General features: G+C 38.2%; 2 protein-coding genes across 2 annotated transcripts; both read left to right on the plus strand.

Annotated features, from left to right (window-relative positions):
• Positions 1 to 832: 832 nt before the first annotated feature.
• On the plus strand, positions 833 to 7,531 carry vps37a (VPS37A subunit of ESCRT-I). The gene is made up of 12 exons (XM_073470979.1): positions 833 to 1,281; positions 2,605 to 2,679; positions 2,785 to 2,902; positions 3,778 to 3,881; positions 4,229 to 4,445; positions 4,640 to 4,710; positions 4,860 to 4,987; positions 5,100 to 5,158; positions 5,279 to 5,347; positions 5,607 to 5,750; positions 5,888 to 5,976; positions 6,170 to 7,531. Exons 1-11 carry the CDS (start codon positions 1,172 to 1,174, stop codon positions 5,966 to 5,968), a joined length of 1,176 nt encoding a protein of 391 aa, XP_073327080.1. The 5' UTR covers positions 833 to 1,171; the 3' UTR covers positions 5,969 to 5,976; positions 6,170 to 7,531.
• Positions 7,532 to 8,961: 1,430 nt separating this feature from the next.
• On the plus strand, positions 8,962 to 15,360 carry nsmce1 (NSE1 homolog, SMC5-SMC6 complex component). Its single transcript, XM_073465736.1, has 8 exons — positions 8,962 to 9,014; positions 9,759 to 9,890; positions 10,352 to 10,473; positions 11,382 to 11,459; positions 12,728 to 12,874; positions 13,932 to 14,048; positions 14,714 to 14,840; positions 15,186 to 15,360. Exons 2-8 carry the CDS (start codon positions 9,773 to 9,775, stop codon positions 15,218 to 15,220), a joined length of 744 nt encoding a protein of 247 aa, XP_073321837.1. The 5' UTR covers positions 8,962 to 9,014; positions 9,759 to 9,772; the 3' UTR covers positions 15,221 to 15,360.
• The last annotated feature ends 1,251 nt before the right edge of the window (positions 15,361 to 16,611 follow it).

Consider the following 16,611-nt stretch of genomic DNA (forward strand, 5'->3'; position numbering starts at 1 on the left):
CCTTGTAAAAATGCAAGTTATTCTTAATGTTCAGGTTCTGGCAAATCAACTGTAGAAATTTCTCTGTTTTCTGAAATTCTATAGTGTAAACTAAAAAGATAATCAACACATTTTAATTTCGTAAGTATGAGAAAGAGAATGTGATCATTGTGTTTTTTAAAAATACCAGTTATAATGCGGAAGGGAAGGACTTGATGTCTAGTAATCATTGACAATTGTGACTCAGCTGTGTGCTGTCAGAGTTCTGCAGTGATTGGCTCTGCATCTTCAGCTAAAGAGTTACACTGCCAAGTAGTTTGTGAGCGACAGAGGAGATTATTCCTGCCGATGTCTGACAAACTGTACAACTCTGCTGTCGTTTGTCACAAAATGAACCTAAGGGAAAACTCGCTAGTTTTACAATGCGATTTTAAGATTTTGGAAGTCAATGCTCCTGGTGATCCCAAATTAATATATGTGTGTCATTCATGAATTTAGTTTTTGCAATCAAAACAAACAAAACAGGCATCTATTATGACAATGATCTTAATACAACACAAAAAATATGAAACATAATAGAAATGCATTAAACCACCAAAAATCTACTTTAATTATAATATGGATTCAATTAATACTCAATAGAGTGAGTTGTCTCCTTGAGGGCCACAAAGATGGTCTTCATATGGTAATAATCATAAAACGTCCTTTTCTTTTTGTTTTGAATAGATGCTGACAATGAGTTTTAAATTTGAGGTCTAAAAAATAAAATGTTTTTTTGTTGAGCTTTAATTGCTTTTATCATGAAAACGTTATAAAAACAGGAAGTGGCTCTTGACGCAACTCGCTCCGTGACGTAATACGTAAATAAGTTGATCAAGCTTGCTCACTCGAAAGGTTGTCTTCTTAAGATTGAATTATCTCTCGCCTTGGTAATATTAACGACAGTGATGAAATCATAGACTTACTCCGAGATTAAACGGAATTGACATTTTATCGGACGCATCAGGACATGCCCTCTGACTTTGTAACGTAGCTCAAGTAAAGCCTCGTGAGGACAACAACCCGTCGTTAGTCAACAAGCTAACAGGCGTTAGCACCGCAGAGCTCTCACTTTCTCTTCCATTTCGTCTGCGTGTGTTGTCGGCCTTTAGATTCTGTCGCCAGGTTCAGTCCGTGGTTTTGCCAGGAGAGGATGAACTGGCTTTTCCCCCTGTCCAAAGGCTCCGGACCTCTCCCTCCTCTGAACAGCCTACAGCAACAAAGACAGCGGCAGATCGAGTCACTCAAAGCTGCTCATCCGAGGTAACCGTGAATGGCAACCGGTCACCTGGTGCTGCCGATTAGCTTGTTAACAGTAACGTTATTTTATTTTATTTTTTAAAACAGAGCTTGGTCAGTTTCTGGCTACTGGTGTCGATAACGAGAACATGTTGTCGGAGAGCACGCACACACACGGTGTGTTTACTTAGCATAGCTAGCCACTTGGCTGACAGTTAAGTCACAAGAAGTACGTCAGGCTAACATATAACTCATTGCCTTTATCCTCGCACACGTTTGTCGCTGCTATACTTAAAATATATGTCAAAATACCAAAGTCACGATATTACGTGAAGCAACAACCACTGCTTTTATGTGCTCCTCTGTGGACACCGAATAGCTAATGTTTGCTAACCTTTCCTCGTAGCTAACTAGCTAGTTAGGAATGATTTGGCAGGGCGCTGTGTTAGCCGTCTAGCTAATCAAGTGAGCCGGTGACAGTTACAGTATCTATATTTAGGACTGATGACACAAGTTGTAGCTGGCCTGATACATCTTGTGATCATTCCAGTGTTAACTCGAACTTGTCACGCCTGTAGTTTTAGGAGGAGCTAGCTAATTAGATGTGGAGATTAAAGTATTAGCCTTTGTTTACTATAATAGAATTGCACGGGCCACAATGTACTGTGGTGAATGCTGCTCATGGCGTGGCGATGATGTCTAAGCGTGGGTGAATGGGAAAACAAGTTTCATACTGTTTAAAGATTGTGAGCAGACAGAGCCCCTCAACAGGCCATAGCAAACTTCTGTAGGGGTAAAGGATTATATCAGGCATAATGTGTTGACTTTCTGAAGTCATCATGACTGCAGTAAACAGTATGGTTTTACAGTTATTGCATGCAGTAATAGTAGGCAGATATGACTGGTGGAGCGTAGTCATGTGTTGGTAATGCAATGAGGCAAATAAGTAAGTGGATCAGCATTGGGCAAAGTAGTTAGTACAGATACATGTTTTCTTGTTAGTTAAATGTCTTCAATTCAGGTTTTCTTACAAGTTCAGATAAAAGAAAAAAATAGGATTGTAGTAAAACTTTTAGATTGTACAGTTTACTCTGTGGTCGGTCCAGTTTGCCTGGAAAACTGTGTCTACGTCTTAGCAAATTCGGTGGGTAAGGGATTAAGCATATAGAGTCATTGAGCGAGATTAATCATTGAAGGTCTCTCTTTGTGAGTCTTTCTTTCTCCAAACTAGCAGGAGTTTCATTAACATTGATAAAGGATGTATACGACAGTTTCGAAATGTGCTGATCAAGACTACTGATGAAAGATTACAGATCATGACCTTCTTGTATTACTGTTTCCCAACAGCCTCGCAGAGATCCAGAAAGATGTTGAGTACAGAATACCATTCACAGTCAACAACTCCACCATTAGTGTTAATGTGTAAGTACAGTTTCTCACACATGGTCACAGTGTCACAGTATCAAATGCAGGCTGTGTGCTGGATTCACAGTCACATATCATATTTTTTGTTGTATTTTCCTTTAGTCTGCTGCCTCCTCAGTTCCCCCAGGAGAAGCCGGTGGTTAGTGTCTACCCCCCTGTTGGTCATCACTTAGTAGACAGCAATAATGGCACCATGATCACCAGCCCCCTCATCACTAATGTAAGTAGTTGTTTTGTTTTGTGTGATTCCTAATCTTGGTTTGTTGAAGGGGTTCGATGGGATAAAGGGGTTCTTACAAATCTGTGATCTGAGATCATTCAAGAAAACCACCAGCGGCTAATTTGTTACCTGGTTTTGAAACTGTCAACACACTCAGTGACATGAATGTTCTTGCTGTTTTCTCCACTGTTAAAATAACCTTATCTCATGGTTTCCTACAAGGGCAGGTTGAAAAGGGGTAGATCATTACTCACAGCTGTATCCATAATGAATAAATGTCACATCTGACCAAAACTGAAACTGAAATGGTTAGTCACAGTAAAACGCTTTCTGTAGCTGAACAGTAGATCATTTCAAGATACAGTCACATGTGAGTAGTGCTTCTTTCAGCACAGAGTCCGTGCTCTTACTGCGTCCTCAGTTCAAATGCTCTGTCTTGTTTCCGTGATTCCATCATTATGCAGGTTTATGATCATCTTTGTTTGTGGAGCATTTGTTTGACCCCTTGATATCCCTCCCAGTCACTATGTCTCATTTCCGTACCAAAGCCAGGATAAGGGCTTATCCAGATATCTGAATCAAGGCTGTGATGTTTACACACAAATAGCTGTAGTTTGAATAGAGATAGGGGGAGAAAGCTGATTACTGCCCAGCTACATGTAAACATGGGTTTCCCCTAATCAAGTGAATCTTCTCCTGATTCTTATAATAACATGCAAACGTAGTGTTCAACTCGCAGTATCAACTTCTATTTGTCTTTCCTGGTTGTTTGATATTTAATGTAACTTTTGTTAGGTCAAACTTTAGTTTCATAAGTGATGATGTTCTTAGTTTCCTCCAAGTATTTTTAGTTTTTGTTGTTGTGTATGTTGTAGTTTGGGATGCACTCAGATCTGGGTAAGGTCATTCAGAGTCTGCTGGATGAGTTCTGGAAGAGTCCCCCTGCCTTGATGTCCAGTGGCCCTGGTGGCTTTCCATAGTGAGTCTGCTCTTTCATTCATAGACATTTGTCTCTAAGTACTTTCTCATTATAACAGGAAGTTCAAGTGTTGTGTAACCTAAGTTTAAGTATTTTTGCAGTAATGCTTTTATATGGGCATTGCAGTAAATTAGTAGCCCTAAAACCCAGTTCATTATTATAATGGAAATTTGGGGCAACATTATGTAACCTTGTCATGTTTTTTTACTATCAAACATATTGTGTTAAACTGGAACCTGTGTGCCTTTTCCTGAATAGTCACGGTTGAAAAGCTCTGTCTAGTGGCTTCAAGAAAATTATTAAAGTAGCTTGTAAAATAATCTTTTTCTCCTCCCATGTTCACGCAGCAATATGTACAAGCCTCCTTACCCCACTCAGGCTTTCCACTATGGCTCTCGCCACATGGGTCCCAGTCACACGCCGCCTGCTGGTCCAGGCCCAGCTCCATCTCCAGCTCCCATGCCTCACCCAGGGGTCGAAAATGCCCATGGACACCCTCGAGCTCCAGCCCCATATGGACTGATTTCTGACCTGCCACTGCCTGTTCCCACCGGAGACTCCCAGGTACACTCACAATGCCTAATATACACAAGTGGGTTGGTAGAAGGAAGTGGTGATAGCATCTCAAACATTAAAACTCTCACAGCAGAGGGAGGTATGAGGCTGGCTTTCAGTTTAAAATATCTTTCCCTTCAACTGATTGGTCGTGTTCAGATAATTCTAGTGTGAGTTACTTATACTACCGCTGTCTTTTTCAGGCTGGACTGAACGGACACATGTACAAGATGCCTGAGATTCCCGAGTCTTTTCCTGAGCTCTGTGACATGAAGTACAGTATCCCAAAATATTCTTGACTTAAAATGCATTTTGATTGAGATCCGAAAACGTTCTCTTGGTTCCATTACATTAATGTCTTTGTTCCTTTCTTCTCTTACCTTCTGCAACACATCTACCACCTTCTGCTGCGCCACTTCCCAGTCTAATGCAGTTGTCGAACATGTCTGAAAACGAGGACGTGTTACTGGAGTTCTTTGTGAGTTTGCCACAACTCAAACAGATCACCAATGATAAAGAAGAACTTGTCACCAGTATAGTGGACATGGCGAGTAAGTTGCTCTTCAACCCCTGATCTGAAGGTTTTGATGGTTATAACTATGAAAGGGAAGTAAAATTGAGTTAAGCTTTCCTGATATTTGTGCCTCTGTTTGTCATTTACAGAGAAAAACCTTCAGATGGAGCCACAGCTGGAAGGAAAAAGACAAGAAATGCTCTACAAGGTCAGATATTACATCTCATATCTTGTGCTCTCTCATTGTGTCTGTCCCATGGACACATAAAAAACACATTCATGCTGTTATATCTCGCAGCTTCTGATGTTGGTTTTTGTCTGTTGACAGTACGAACAGCTGACCCAGATGAAATCGGCCTTTGAGACAAGGATGCAGCGACAGCACGACCTCAGCGAGGTGAGAGACTCATTGCGTTGTGGTTTTATTGATAATTGGGTTTTGAGTACAGATGCGCTTTTGTGGATTCAAGCTGCCTGTTTAATGTCCTTAAGTTAAAGGCCACATAGTTTTTACTTTGTCAGGTGAAGGAAATTAAAGGAGGAAATGTTGAGCGGTTTAAAGAAGCCAACCCCAGCCTGCTGGAAAATGTCTGTAAACACGCTTCAGAAAATTTCTGTCTCTGTTTCTGACTTTGATGTCTTTCCTCCCTCACTAGAGTTGCAGTCTTAGTACCTTACAGGCTCGGTTAAAAGTTGCAGCCCACCAGGCCGAGGAGGAGTCAGAGGAGACGGCGGAAAACTTCCTGGAGGGACGCACAGATATCGACGAATTCCTGACCAGCTTCATGGAGAAAAGAACGGTGAGTAACTAGGAGTGCAGTGTTTGTGTAACTATTACTTTGATATATTGTTGTTTTTAGTGTCGATGTAATCAAATGTTCAGTATGTAACATTAGAAGAAGAAAGGTGTGTTGACCATTTTTGTGTTATTCCACAGCTTTGCCACAGCAGAAGAGCCAAAGAGGAAAAGTTGCAACAGTCCATCAACACACATGGACCGTTTCCTACCAGCCACTAGAACACAAGGTACAGCACACACAACAGATTACAAGTGTAATTTCTAAACAAAACTCACAAGACTGTAACTCTCAGTCAGTCATCTGTCTCTGTGGAGGGAAACTGGTGGTTCTCAGCTGACTGTTTCACAACTGCACTGGTGGTTTTCGTTTACGACTATACTTCCCTCTATTACTCTTATTTTCTTACATTTGTTCCTCAGGTTTGATGTTTTCTCAGCCAACTGCTGCCAACTAAAAAGGATAAAGACATTTGAGGGGACAAAAAGCACACTGAGTCAACAATGGGCACTTTGGAGAAACACGAGGACGGGAATGGCAATGCTGGGCTTAAAAAAAAGAAAGACGAAGAAGCCTGCTGTGCCCAGATTTGAGCTAAAAAAGCCTGGTGAAGTTGGATGGAGAAGCTGTCAAGTCACCACAAGAGGCCAAAACTGGGAGAAGGAGACATTTGCCTGGCCTTTACTACCACATTACTAAGGATTGATTACACAGTGGATAATTTCCATTGCACATGCTGTTTGTCCAGTTTTGACTTGACAGAAAAAATTTTTTTTCTTTCTCGAATTTATGTTGCTCACTAAGAGAAACGCGAGTGGTTGGTGATTTGAACACATTTGGAAGATAGTAGAAATTGTTTAGGACATTATTCCCAATCTTTTCAAAGCAGTGAGCAAGAAAATGTCACTATGAAATAACTGTTAAAATGCTGACGTTGGCGTCTATATTTGCTGTCTCTGAGATCACTGTCACGTCCTTCCTTTATTATTCCAGAAAGGTCCTACTGCCTACTGGACAGAGAGAGGAAATACATTTGCACTGCAAATCTCCTGTTTACATTGGAAAGGTTGGTCTAGACATTTTCATGAAACTCAGTAAGAATAGTGTTACGTTAACAAGTCAAGATAATCTCTCCAACAAGAGGCAAGGACGGGGCAGTGTTGTCAGGAGACGTTAAGCTCGGGGTGTTAAAAGTGTCACTCTTTGCAGGCAGTGGTTGGTCCTTCATCAAGTTGGTGGATGTCCCCTTTTAAGTAATATCTTGAACAGAACCTCAATATCAGTGTGTTCGCACAAGCACTCATAATTCGATAAGCTTCCCAGGGTAATACTCTGACTTTTTTCACAGTGTTGATACCATAACAGAATTCTGATATGTACTGTACATCAAAATCAGTCAACACAATCCAAATTACAAAGTTGACCAGTTTACAAACAAATGATGTAAACTGGTGACATCAGAATGCCGTAAACCAGGTAAACGGTTTAATCACACTCTTACCTAAATGCTTTTTACATGAATTGAGTTGTTTGTGTTCATGGAAACATACTGATCACCATCAGCACCTGGCTGTTTTCTGACACCATTTGAACTGGACAATTTTTGATGCAGGTTTGGGATACTGTTGGGGGATATTAGGTTAAATGCTACAGTAAAGCTCGATGACATTGGATACTGTATTTAAATAATGTTAATAATAGGCTATATTGTAATCAAAGACTCAGACACCTTGTATTATATGTTCTTATTTAATTTGTTAGAGTAATAAAGCATTTAGAATAAATCATGTTTCCTTTACTTGCTGCAACACTGAGTGCATTGTCTTGCATGCTTACCCAGACCACTCGCTTGCTTGTTAATCGCATAACAACAAAAAACAAGTGGCACAAATTCAATAGTATTGCCTTTAAGTTACATTCATAGCCTCTCAGTAGCACCAAAGAGCTCTTTTAAAAATGGTATTCACGTAGATTGCAATGACTGCTTAAGGAATATACAGTTGACATCAATTTATTATTGGCTTCACAGGGAGCCATTGTCAATGGATCCACTGCAATGAATACATGAATCCAATATGCGGCTAAAAGGTCAAACACAGTAAGAACAGTTTGACAAAAGAACATGCCTCTAATATGAGTCCTTAAGTATCTTCTCTTTAAAACACAGATCCATGAAACCTGCTCAGCACACAGCTGTGTGAGGTTTTTATAATACAGACTGGAGCTGCAGATGCACACATACACACAGGACTGATGGGGAAATACTCATACTCAGCAGGTTTTATTGTATGTGAAAGTCAAGCCATCACAAAGGATGCCACTAAGCCTGAACCCAACAACCAAACCAACAGATGGGTGCTAAACTTTGCAGGTCACAGCATTTCTTTACAAACCTGTGAGTTAAACAGATACAGTGTGTGTCCCGAGTACACGTCTCTAAATTAAAGCTTTGGGGCTAATGCTTCATCAAGAGCCCCACAATTCATGTCACCGCTCCTCCAACCATGTCAGTTTTACGGTGGCCCTGAAGTGCAAATCAGAGCAGCACATAGGAAAACATAAAACAACAAATCGGCAAATAAAACACGACAACAAGTAGGAACATACAACATCAAACAAAATGCGACAATAAATCACAAAACACAAAGGCAAATAGGAAATCAATTTAACAAAAGAGAAAACACAACAAACACCAGTAAGCACAACCACAAAGCAGAAAAGACAAGGACATAACTTATACCGGCAAAAGATTAGTTGTTGTGTTCTGTAAATTTTTGTATTAATTTACAAGAGGAAAACAGCATCTTAAAAAATGAATGAACAAAACAAAAACAACCTATTCTATTCTATAGTTTGATGTTTATCTTGCCTTTACATTTTCCAATGATAAATTTGTTGTAACATTTTGTTAAACTATTTACTATAAACTGTTGTTTTGTTTCCTTTTTGTTGTTGTGTTTTCAATGATTTGCACTTCAGGGCCACCGTACATTTCTGTGAGAATTATGTAAAAGTTGAGTTTACATTACTTTCTGTATAAAAGTGGGTGAAATTACATTTCCAGGACGTATATGTTGTTCAGTGTTGGCAGAGATACTGATTTATTTGTGTTGTATGGCATGGTGAAGGTGATAATCTCTCTTGAGCAGCAGGTGGCGGTAATTCACCACACAGGCTTCAGCAAGCAACCGGAAATAGACAAGGAGGGGGAGAAGAAGAAGGAGGAGGAAAAACAACCGAGGAGGCGCGCATTACAGGAAGCAGCAGGTAAATAAAACTTATTTTAAGTGAAGAAAGTCGACTCTGCAAAGGATATAAAAATGAAGTCATGAAGCTAAACCGAAAATAACCGAGGTCTGTGGTTTACTGACCTCACTTAGCAAGAAGTTCACAGTTAGCTGACGTTAATGTTGCTATGGACGTTAGCTAGCTAAGTTATCACTGTACACTCAGTAGATAAATGTTGTCAGATGCATGCTTGCAGCGCCACATTTAACTTGTAGTTGATCTTTTTGCTTTGGTCACATTTTTAAATAGCTGTTACCAAAAATGATGAGCCACTGATGGGGTCAGATAGACCTCCTGTGGGAGTCTGTTGTCTCTAGATCTGCAACAAATAATCCATTAATCGATTAAAAAGAAAATTACTTGATTTTCATAATCAACCTTTGCTGGTTCCAGTTTCTTAAATTTGAGGATTTGCTGCTCTTCGTTGTCATTTATGATACTAAATAAATAGTCTTTGGGTTTTTGACTGTTGGTTGGACAGAAGAAGCAATTTGAAAATGTCTCTTTGGGCTCTGGGATATTATAATGACAATTTTTCACAATTTAAGACTAAACTATTAATTGTTTAATTGTGAAAATAACTGGCAGATTAATCGATAAGGATAAGAATCGTTAGTTGCAGCCGTAGTTGTTTCCTTTGTCTTTCTGGGTTGAATCGTTTACTTTTACAGCCACACATTGTGAGTTGCAGATTGTTTAGGTATCTGTGTTCTGTGTGTCTAGGTCAGTCCAGAAACATGTCGCGACAGATGGGAGACAGCCATCGGAGGTTCCTACAGACCATGATGGGCAGTGGCATCATCGATCAACAAGGGGCAAAGGCACTCTATCAGTATTGTTGTGAAACCCACAACAGTGAGTCATTTTATATAATAGTCACTGATGTTGATACCAGAGTAACTCAAGGGTTCATCTCTGTAGCAGAAGACAGGCTCTCATACAGCAGGTCGAGGCCTGTGCAGATCCTTTAACGGCAAGAATAGAAATATGCCTCGAAAGTATTTTTTATTTAATCTTTGAAGTTCAAGTGAATATTTGAATTGCCTTTTACATGAACTATTTCAAGTATGTACATTTCATGAACACAACTTTTTCTGTTGGGAATAGTAACATTTTCAGTCAATGAGTTCCCTTACATTTGATTCAGAAAATGATAAACTAGACAGAAATTGAAATCTTCCTAATAAAGGAATTTAAAACCTGTGTTGAAACTATAAAGATTCAGTCAGTTTCCAATGTATTCATCTTACTGCTTCTTTAAGTCTATCTTTGAAACTAACAAACTTTGTCTTTCTTGTGTTTGTTTTTTTTTGCAGCACAGCACGCCCCTGACAAACTGGATGATTTCATTGAGCCCATCAACTCAAAGCTGCAGCCCATGTTCATGCAGATTAGAAAAGGGATGTCTGAAGACAACGGTCAGCAGTACTACGCCTTGGTTAGTGGCTTTAACTGAATTTTTAAAAATTGACTCTTTTGAAGTCACAGGTTGGTTGGTGAATTGAGGGAGTCAAAGTTACACAGTTAAACAAAAAGTAGCTTTCTTTGGTCTGTATGTTCTGCAAAGTCCAACATGCACACAGACTCAGGTAAACATTTTAATAAGTCGGGTCCAATAGTCTGTGATCACATTGAAAATCTCTAATATTATCGAATAAACATGGAAATAATCAGAAAGTTTGAAGATTCAAAAGATAAATGAAAGTTAAATTGATATTCTAAGCCAAGAAGGCCTTTCTCAGCCTCATGACCAGACTAAAGGTTTCTTAGTGGGCAGTGCACAGAACTCTAAAATGTTTTTCAGAAACTAGATCAGATCAGGCAGACCCAAAATGACCACACCATCAGAGGATCAATACATTAAGGTGAGTTCCCTAAGAGTTAGAAAAGTTAATTTATCGAAGATACAGGAAAGGTAATGTCACAAATTAAGCTGTCTTGTGGTGGTCTCAGAGTTTCTAAACCACATCTCAGTAGGTGAAACAAAGCCAAACACTTGGAATACCAGAATTTCACAGTGGATGACTGGAAAAAGTCCTATTTACTGGTGAATCCAAGTTACAGATGTATGGCAGTGACAGAAGGGTGTATATACGGAGACGAACAGGAGAGAGGATGATACCACAGTGTTTCAAACCTACAGTGGTGGGAATATTCACATCTGGGGCTGTTTTGCCTCCTTTGTATTTATCAGTGTGATTAGTTGCTCAGTAGGTGGTGAAAGATGTGTGAAATGTGAAAACAGCTGCAAATTAAAAATGGGTTGCTAAACCTTTGTCTGCATCTAAAGCATGTTGAGTCAGCAGGAGGCTTTATTAATCACAGTTTCACTGAAATCCTGTCCAGGTAAACATGGCTGAGACTGATGTCACCAGGATGTCCTCAGATTATGCTGACAATGAGCTGGAGCTGTTCGGGAAAACGGTGAGTGAATTTTGCAGAAAGAAATCCTCATGGATTAAAGTTCTCCGTCGCTACAAACTTAACAGAGGCGACCTGTGAGATCAACGTAGATCGGAGGAGAACTGTTGGCTGATGTTTATTGACAGATTGTCACACTCTACAGCCAATTATATCGTTAACAGCGTGTGCGCGCCTGACCAATTGCAGTGCAGTGACCCACACAGGGTGGGATCGCAACACAGAGCGGCACTAAAGTTTAGCTGCTTAGCTAGCAAGGACTCGTCGCGCTGCTACGTTATCAATTGAGTTTAGTCAGCACGTGAGAACTCGTCTGACACGGAGAGTCTCCTGTTGTGTGCTACATGTGTGAAATAACAGCTATAGTCTGGACTTTGTCTGCAGTGTATCTGTGTAAACGGCTTCATTCAGCGTCTCTCCCTCCCCTCTGGCACCGTGAGTTACCATGGTTACAGGAACGCCCTGAAACTTCATAATGATGATCAATAAGAAGCTTTTGGTTAGTTTGACTGTACAAAATCATGAATGTAGCCTGATGTGCTGAAATCTTGTATTATAACATATAGAACAAAGCCTCAGAGCTTCTTTGATTACTAACAGTATGTTAGTGATGACAGAAAGGTGATAACTCGCCATCAGACTGACAAGGCTGCAAAAGTTGCTGCTTGTATGATGTATTTTTCTGTTAAACGATAAGAGGCTCACTTTAAACAATATTATTAATAATAATAATTAATGATGATGAGAAGAAGTAGAAAAATAGCGTACTGAAAAGTTCTGTAGATGGTTGATTATTTGAAAGAGTAAAACTTGAGAGAAACTTGGCAAAAATAAAGACACAGTTTGATTTGAAAATTACATTGAAAAGACAAAAAACATTTTAAGTGTGAATAGAACAGCTGTTCAGATCATCCTCCTGTAAAACACTGTTGGTCAAATATTTAAACTTGATGTCTGCATTAGAGAACATGGTGTGGGGTGAGGCTGTAAATCTTATCTTGTTTTTTTAGCACGTGTCAAGTAACGTGCCCTGTAACATGTTTCACAAATTACAAATTGGGAATATGACTTGGCTACAGCTCGAAAAAATATTTCAGTCAAAAGATTTTTTTTTGCTTTAATCCATGAATCCTGCTGAGTAACATTTTGGAGACAATTCTAAATCTAAATGTAATTTATTGCAATGGGACGTGTTTCAGCAGTAATTGTAGTGCTGAGCTTCTTCAAAACCTGTTATTTGTTATTCCTGAACTTGAGCTGTTGATATTCAGATTGAGCTGATCGTGGGCTCTGAGAATGGCAAAGCCTCCTCCACTGACATCCTGAACAGTGCCGACACCCTGACCACCAAGAAACTGAAGAAGAGTGAGACAGAGCACGTCTTGAACCGACTTGTGCATGACAAATGGCTGAATGAGGTAAAACAAATATCAAAATTAATTTTACCTTTTGTTTGTTTTTTTGTTTTCTTTTCTTTTTTACAAACTTCAAGCACTTTTAATGTGGACACAAAACTTTTGAGAGACACTTCTGTAGCCTTTTTATATGAGTTGGACTATCATCTATACTATGCAAAGCCAACCAGTGCTGTACAGATATATAAGTGGTATCAGTTTACTTTTTCATCTCCTGAAGCATATTTCTCGAAATGTCCAACAAGTCCCTTAACATTGGTGATACCAATTATCAACTGGATGTGTTAAATATAGCTTTATATCATGATATGTCGTAAGTGTCGTCTTTTCCTGGTTTTAAAGGCTAAATTACAGTAAAGGTATGTAATTATCTGAACTTACCAGAGTGTTCTACTTGTTCTGATACTTGCCTTTAACAACTTCATTATGTCCACATTACTGATGGTTATTTATCAAAAAACTCATTATGTTAATGTTTTGTAGTATAGTACAGTACCAACAGTCATCCCTACAATATTCTTGCATTGTCGATATTGAGTTATTTGGTCAAAAAATATTGTGATGATGGATTTTGATTTTGTTGCCCATTCCTAGAATATATGAAGTGTTTTGAGGAGATATATATCCTGTATCACAATATCTCCTAAAATATTGAGATAATATTTTAAGGCATATCGCTTGGCCCGAGTGCACAGTACCATTTAAGAGGGGTGAAAAAAAATCTCACAGGCAACATCAACAGTTCAAATGTTTTTAGTGGAGGATGAAAGTAGATGGCTGATGTGTAAAATAGTTTTGTAATTTTGTGAGGTGAATAAAGTCAAATAATAGTGTTTCTTCATAGTCCCAATTCCAGACTTTGCTGTTCAAAACACAGAAAAAATAATAAGAAAAACAGGTCAATACAAGTAATCATACTACAGTTTTAATTCTCAATTTATTTTTGTTTGTTGACGAGGTTAGCTACCACAACGAGCTAACCTCGTCAACAAACAAAAATAAATTGAGAATTGCTTGCTCCCACTTTGTTTGTATAATTGACTTCTTCTCATTGATTTAGAAACGGGGTGAATACACTTTGTCCACCAGATGTATTATCGAGATGGAGCCATACATCCGTGCAATGTATCAGGACCAGGTGAAAATGTGTCACATTTGTCGCAACATGGCTTTTCAGGTAAATTTGCATGAGCCTTTTCAGCCTTATCCCCTGTGATAAATACCTGAATGAAATACATTACAACCACTTCTGTCATATAGAAGCCTCTAGGTGCTTGTTTCATGTAATCACTTTAAAATAGAAATGCTGTGTGTTATTACTGTGGAGAACTATGTTTTGTTTGAACTACAAGTTACATGAGTACATTCATTATTGTCACCAAGAAAATTATCCTTACCATCAATTTTGTAGCTTAAAGAAAGGGGAGTAAAAAGCCTGAAATCAGATATATTAATGTAAAAAATAAACTAAATTAAATAACTAAACTATTAGAAGCTGTCTGGAGATTAGCATCAGACGGTCAAAAGTAATTTTAGTGAGAAGAATCAAATCACTTTGGACGTCACAGACTTGCTCTTGAGCAACTACGTTAACATAAATGAGCAAGAATTCCTGTTTCCTATCTGATTAGATGTGTTTCTGCAGTACAAACAGATACGTTTCATATGTAATCAGGATGTTTGTTGGTATTTTTTTCTGTCAGCTTCAGTTCTGTTTAGTTTCTACTTCCTGTGTCATGTTGAGTTGTTACAGTTAATATGTGTCAAACCGTATTTATTCTAAATGAGTTTGCTCACAGTATTGATCTGATCAGTTTGATAAACATCTGTTTTAATTTTCAGTGCCAAATTTGTGAGAATCCTACATGTGGGATAAAAATACACAACCCATGTGTGGCCAGATACTTTAAAGGAAGATCAGAGCCGCGGTGTCCAGCTTGTGATGACTTCTGGCCGCATGAAATTCCTGGTATTTATTGTTTATTTACTGATGAAGTCCTGCTTTTTAGTGCATAGTTGCTACAAAACTCACCATCTGCATCTGTTCCCAGGATACTATTCTTATACATCATACTTAAATACTGCTTGTATTTTATGTTTAAGATGAATGCTTGAAAAAGATCATTCCACCATTACAAATATGTTGACAAAAAACAAAAAAAGACAACTGAAAGGGTTCAGTTGTCTTTTTGTTTTGTTTTACTTTTCAAAACTACGAAGTAAATCAGGCTTGCTTTAGGTGTTTGAATGAATGAATATAATGAAAATGAATTAATCTGCTTGTGTTACATATTATTTATTGTGTTCATTACAGAAGTCAGACAAACCCGCTCTCAGTCCAGAAGATGAGGACTTCAGCACCAAATGTGTTTTTGTTTTCTTAAAACTGTTTATTAATTTTAACATACCTTTGTCATAAACCAAATTGTTAATATGAATGTCTTTGTTGTTATTTTTACAAAAATAAATGAGAATGTGTTCCACTCAAATGTCTTTATCATGTTTATTCACATGCAATAATCTTCAACAAACAAAGCCAATGCAGATTCTTATCGTGGTGTTTTAAACATTATCTGAAAAGAAACAAACACTTAGACGCAGAGTAATTGTCCTCTAGATTGTTCCCTTCTGTATACTGCTTTGAGCTCAATTGTCAAGAACATCATAAAGCTCAAAATGTAATAGTAAAATATACATGATGACATTTGTTTTATCTCTGCATAAGACGCAGCTTGTTTCATCTGTCTGAATTCTCTCTTCAACTAGATTCTTGATCTGACAGAAAGCAGGTCTTATTATTACAAGAGCATTAATAGTTTTACAAACCAGGGGAGACATGAAGTTTGCTCTCATTTCCTCTCAAGAGTGAATATGGTTTCCACATTAGTTTTGTAATTCTGCTGAACCCTCGTGTATGATTTACACATCACCTTGATCAGTTTTCTTTGTACATGGAATCACTGACAACAATAATGAACATCATCAAACATCCAACTTCAGAAATGCTTCACATTTTCTGCCCCCTAAACACTTGGATGACATGAGGTAATGCAGTTAGGCAGCTTTTATTTCTTCAACTATATAGAGAAAAATAACTTTTGTAGAGTCTTTGTCATTAAATTCTAATGTGTGTTGTTTATAATCTAAAGACGGTGTTTGTCACTTGACCTCTCAGGAGCTCAGCATGTTCAGCCTGTTGTGGTCCACACAGGTTAAGAATTAAAGGTGCACTATGTAGTTTTGGGGAAAGAAATTTTAATCAGAAGAGAAAGATCATTGATTTTTTATGCCTAAACAAACTCTCCTCGTTTTCATGACTGAATAAACTGAATAAACAAACAGACCTTAAAGGACAACACAACTTCATACTGTTTTACTTTGTTTATATTTGGCTGACCCTGCCACCTTTCTAGCTTCAAACAGTGTTCTGGGGACCTTATTTTCCTGAGAACAGCTTGTTTATTCACTTATGGAAAAGATATATATTTCTGAGTTTGTATTATTACCTCATTAAAATTGTAAATATTTAAATTCTGAGTTTGAATTACTTCTCCAAAGCTAAATAGTGCCCCTTTAAAGGTATAAAGTTATAATCTACGTAAAGGATGAAGGAAATGGCTGTAAACTTGTGCAGTTTTGAATATTCAAAGGATTACTTTGGTTAAGTCAACTAATAGTTTGACTAATAGTTTAACAGAAAATAGCGGGAAAAAAAGCTTTTTACAATTTCTTCAAACCTA

Source organism: Pagrus major, chromosome 1, assembly GCF_040436345.1.
Source record: "Pagrus major chromosome 1, Pma_NU_1.0".
NCBI classification, from domain to species: domain Eukaryota; kingdom Metazoa; phylum Chordata; class Actinopteri; order Spariformes; family Sparidae; genus Pagrus; species Pagrus major.